The 5,244-nt window shown below is 28.4% G+C and overlaps 1 protein-coding gene across 2 annotated transcripts; it reads right to left on the bottom strand.

The window, feature by feature from the left end:
• Nucleotides 1-510: 510 nt before the first annotated feature.
• On the bottom strand, nt 511-4,404 carry LOC108564359. 2 transcript variants are annotated; one of them, XM_017923381.1, is made up of 3 exons: nt 4,295-4,404; nt 1,010-1,120; nt 511-755 (listed from the first exon to the last, which is right to left on the bottom strand). In XM_017923381.1, exons 1-3 carry the CDS (start codon nt 4,359-4,361, stop codon nt 625-627), a joined length of 309 nt encoding a protein of 102 aa, XP_017778870.1. In that variant the 5' UTR covers nt 4,362-4,404; the 3' UTR covers nt 511-624. The 2 variants fall into 2 exon arrangements, with proteins under 2 accessions (XP_017778870.1, XP_017778871.1); XM_017923382.1 differs by lacking the exon at nt 4,295-4,404 and adding an exon at nt 2,850-2,920.
• Nucleotides 4,405-5,244: the final 840 nt, after the last annotated feature.

Below are 5,244 nucleotides of genomic sequence, written 5' to 3'. Positions count from 1 at the left end.
GTGCGTTGGATGTTAGAAACAATTGAAATAACTGAGAAATAATTGTTTGTATATAACAAAAGGTTGTTGACAATTTGTTATTTTAAGGTTAATTATTTAAGGTTAGGTTAAGTTATGATGTTTAATTGGTTATTATTAATTAAATAAATGTTTTTCGTAACTTGCTTTGATTTTTACATTTTTATTTGAATAGAATTTTCAGAAGAATTTAAGTGATCGAATATAAATTCGATTTATATATCAGATTTTGCACAATAAAATCGAATGACCTTGACTTAGAAGTAACCTATAATTAGAATAAATCTGGATTGTTTTGTGTATTTTTAAATTAACAATAATAGTTATTAGAGTGCGTTGGATGTTAGAAACAATTGAAATAACTGAGAAATAATTGTTTGTATATAACAAAAGGTTGTTGACATTTTGTTATTTTAAGGTTAATTATTTAAGGTTAGATTAGGTTATGATGTTTAATTGGTTATTATTAATTAAATAAATGTTTTTCGTAGCTAGCTTTGATTTTTACATGTTTATTTGAATAGAGGTTTTCAGAAGAATTTAACAATGGAATAACGGTTATAAAACAAAACGTAAATAGTTAGTAGGGACTTTGGTGAGATGCGATCATTGTAACCAGATGCAGCAGTCGAGACCCTCGGCGCAATCCTTCGCTCTCGCGCCCAAATGAAGAATACTTTTTGGACAGTCTTTTACGCATTCTCCTCCAAACGTTGTGCATCTTGATTCGTATGGGACTTTAGAAACAAAAAAAACAAAAGTCAATCATAAACGTCAATGAGAAACAAACGAATTATTGACACAATTGTATAAAAATGAAAAACAATAGAAATAATGTAAGATATTCATGGCTATCTACAATTAATTGTTTATATAACATTTATAAACAAAAACAAATGAAGGATTAGAAAAAAATAGAGACAGACTAGATTGCTATAATAATTTGAAAGCTTATGATTATAATCAAAATTGTTAGATTTTTTTTTTTTACCTTTGTTGCAACATTCTAATCCGTCTTGGCAGAATTGGTCCGTGGATGCACCATCACCGCAGGCGGCTCTGGTGAGGCATTTGCCGCCGATGCGGGCGCAATTATCGTAACCTAAAAAAGCAATCACAAATAAGTTTTATTTGTTTGTGGGGGAAAAACTATGTTGCAAAGACACGTATTATTATATGCACTGTACGTTTCGACTTTCCATTTTCCACAATGTTATTCACCTTAGCTCGTTGCGAACACGAAACCGAACGAAACGGAAAGTGAAAGTCATACGCAACGAAATACTAATTCAAAAACAGAATTGTTACATCAAAAAAATTGTTTAACTAAATATTAAATTATTGTAATTTTAAAATATTTTTATAATAAGTATGTTAAATAATCAAAGTATATATATTTCGTTGCATATTTCATCAAGTGATAAAGAAATTTACAAACTAAAACTATGCACATTCTGTTGATAATAATATAATCTTTGCGAGTGTGAAATATATTTTTGTTTTCAAAATTTGAAATAATTTAAATATAAATTGTCAAATTAAATTGTCAATTATTTTGTTTTTTTTTTTGTTTATGAACATCAGAGGTTATTGACAACGTGCTCGTTGCTACGTTACAAGGTCGATTGCATAATTTGTATAGAAATTAGCGTGGAGATGAAAATAACAACGTTCGTTTTTTTTTACTCGCTGTATGCATCAGTGATCGAATATAAATTCGAATTATTTATCAGATTTTGCACAATAAAATCGAATGACCTTGACTTAGCAGTAACCCGTAATTAGAATAGAGGCGAATTTATGATAAAGAATAAGTTTTTATTCAAATTTGTGCAAATCAAAAAGGTTGGTTAATCTTCAATTGTTTAGAGATATAATTTTATTGACTTGCACAAATCAAGAAATCTTCTCTAATTGTTATTCGTGCATATCATGAAATCTGCTTTACATTCAATTGTTTGGTCATGTGATAAATAGTACAAATTTGTTTTTATTGTTATTGTTGATTTGCACAAATCAAAAAAATATTTTCTTCTTTCCATTATTTTTGTTTCAATGGATGATAAACAATGTTTTTTCTTGGTTGATTTGCACAAACACGTGTTGTTTTTCGATAATTTACAAAACAATCTGCGAAAATCAAGAAGCGTTCCTTAATTTCAATTATTTTATTGTAGATATGTTAAGATCCGCGTTTGTATTTTTCAATTTGCACAAATCAAGAAGTCTTCATTATTTTGAATTGTACTTACAGTTGTTTATTGTTTCAATTATAAACAATGTTTGCACAAATCAAGAAGTCGTCCTCACAATCAATTGTTTTTGTTTGTTTGATATTGTTTTTTTTTTGTTTTATTTTGGATAATTTACAAAACGATCTGCGATAATCAAGAAGCGTTCCTTAATTTCAATTGTTTGTATTTTTTAATTTGCACAAATGAAGAAGTCTTCATTATTTCGAATTGTTTTTTTGTTTTGATGTTTAATAAACGATTTGCAATTCTATAAGTCTTACTTACAGTTATCTAATATTTCAATTAAAAACGATGTTTACACAAATCAAGAACTCGTCCTCACAATCAATTGTTTTTTTGTTTGTTTGATATTGTTAGAGTAACTAGATGTGATCGCTTATTATTTTTGTTTTAATGGATGATAAACAATGTTTTTTTGGTTGATTTGCACAAATCAAGTAATTCTTATTTTTTATTGTTTTGAGATGTTTTCTTCGGTTTGCACAAATCTATGTTTTTTTTGTTTTCTTTTGGATAATTTACAAAAAGATTTGTTTTTGATGGATAATAAATGATTTTTCTATAAGTCTTACTTACAGTTGTCTAATGTTTCAATTAAAAACGATGTTTGCATAAATCAAGGAGTCGTCCTCACAATCATTTGTTTTTTGTTTGTTTGATATTGTTAGAGTAACTAGATGTGATTGCGTCTTATTTTTGTTTTAATAGATGTTTTTTTTTGTTGATTTGCACAAATCAAGATCTATTATTTTGACATGTTTTCTTCGGTTTGCACAAATATTTTGACATGTTTTCTTCGGTTTGCACAAATCTATGTTTTTTTTTGTTTTCTTTTGGATAATTTACAAATCGATCTGCGAAAATCAAGAAGCTTTCCTTAATTTCAATTGTTTTATTGTATTTTATTTTTCATTTTGCACAAATCAAGAAGTCTTCATTATTTCGAATTGTTTTTTTTTGTTTTGATGGATAATAAACGATTTGCAATTCTATAAGTCTTACTCACAGTTGTTTACTGTTTAAATTAAAAACGATGTTTGCACAAATCAAGAAGTCGTCCTTACAATCAATTGTTTTTTTTTGTTTGTTTGATATTGTTAGAGTAACTAGATGTGATCGCGTCTTATTTTTGTTTTAATGGATGATAAACAATGTTTTTTTTTGGTTGATTTGCACAAATCAAGTAATCCTTATTTTTATTTTCTATTGTTTTGAGATGTTTTCTTCGGTTTGCACAAATCTATGTTTTTTTTTGTTTTCTTTTAGATAATTTATAAAACGATCTGCGAAAATCAAGTAGCGTTCCTTAATTTCAATTGTTTCATTGTGGATATATTAAGATACGATACACGTTTCTATTTTTCAATTTGCACAAATTAAGAAGTCTTCATTATTTTGAATTGTTTTTGTTTTGTTTCAATGGATTATAAACGATTTGCAATTCTATAAGTCTTACTTACAGTTGTTTACTGTTTCAATTAAAAACGATGTTTGCACAAATCAAGAACTCGTCCTTACAATCAATTGTTTTTTTTTGGTTTGTTTGATATTGTTAGAGTAACTAGATGTGATCGCGTCTTATTTTTGTTTTAATAGATGTTTTTTTTTGTTGATTTGCACAAATCAAGTAATCCTTATTTTCTATTATTTTGAGATATTTTCTTCGGTTTGCACAAATCTATGTTTTTTTTTTGTTTTCTTTTGGATAATTTACAAAAAGATTTGTTTTTGATGGATAATAAATGATTTTTCTATAAGTCTTACCTACAGTTGTTTACTGTTTCAATTAAAATTTGCACAAATCAAGAAGTCGTCTTCACAATCAATTGTTTTTTTTTGTTTGTTTGATATTGTTAGAGTAACTGGATGTGCTCGCGTCTGTTCTCAAATCACCACTAAACAAACTAAATCTACTTAATACATCCGACCTTCGCTTTTCTACATTCTCGTTCGCGAATCGCGCGCAATTTCCATCTATTACGTATACAAAAACGACTACTACTAGATAAAGCAAAACTTACTTTCGTGATCCGCGGAAATCCCGACGGCCAGGATCAATGCCAAACAGACGACTGTTAGTGGAGACATAGCTGCGTTTTGTTTAATGCTTCGATGTGCACTGCTTACTACCATCATCAAAATTCCACCTTTTATACTGAAACTTATTCACGCGGTAATCCGAAACGGAAGAGCACTGATAACAGACCGCTACTCTCTGTCTGTCAGTCTGCGAACAAACAAAACGGCGAACAAAAAATTAAGTACGCGGAAGAACAATGCACCGAACAATTGATATTTTTTTTTGTTGTAATCCCGTTTTGTTTAATTCGTTGTTCGTTTGTTTAATTGCAACTTTGTTCGGAACCGGCGACTGCGAAGATAACGGAATCGCACGGTTTTTTTTTTAATTGTCCCCCCACGTAGATAGGTGAAAGTTTTAAAAAAAAACACACACACAGAATAATTAGTCTCTTTCTCTTTGTTTTCGCTTCGTGCACGTAATTCGGCACGTGCGGAATATTACGAAATGCTTGCAAAATGCGTCTGACAATGTAGTGTCTTTAAGCTTCCTTTTGTTTCGTTGCGTCGAAACAATTGATTTTTTTGTCAAACTAAAAGAAAAACGACTTTATCATTGGTACATAGAATATTAATTAACAAAAAAAACGATTGTTTCTAAAGAAAAATAATGAATTTGTAATAATATTAATAATTTCCATATTTTTTTTATTAACAAATGGTGAATTTATCGTTTTTTTAATAAAATATATTAAAAATTTAGTAATTAATAATTTGTAAGTTTTATACTAATTATTTATTGGAATTGAGTTGAGCATTGAATTCAATTGTTTCTCATGGATAACTTTTAATTTCTATCATTAACAGAATGAAGTTGAGCATCGAATTCAATTGTTTCTCATGGATAACTTTTATTTATATCATTAACAGAATAAGTTGATCATCGAATTCT

The sequence above is a fragment of the Nicrophorus vespilloides genome, unplaced genomic scaffold (genome assembly GCF_001412225.1).
Source record: "Nicrophorus vespilloides isolate i.1.1-1 unplaced genomic scaffold, Nicve_v1.0, whole genome shotgun sequence".
Classification (NCBI taxonomy): Eukaryota; Metazoa; Arthropoda; class Insecta; order Coleoptera; family Silphidae; genus Nicrophorus; species Nicrophorus vespilloides.
This window is presented reverse-complemented; position numbering and strand designations above follow the sequence as displayed.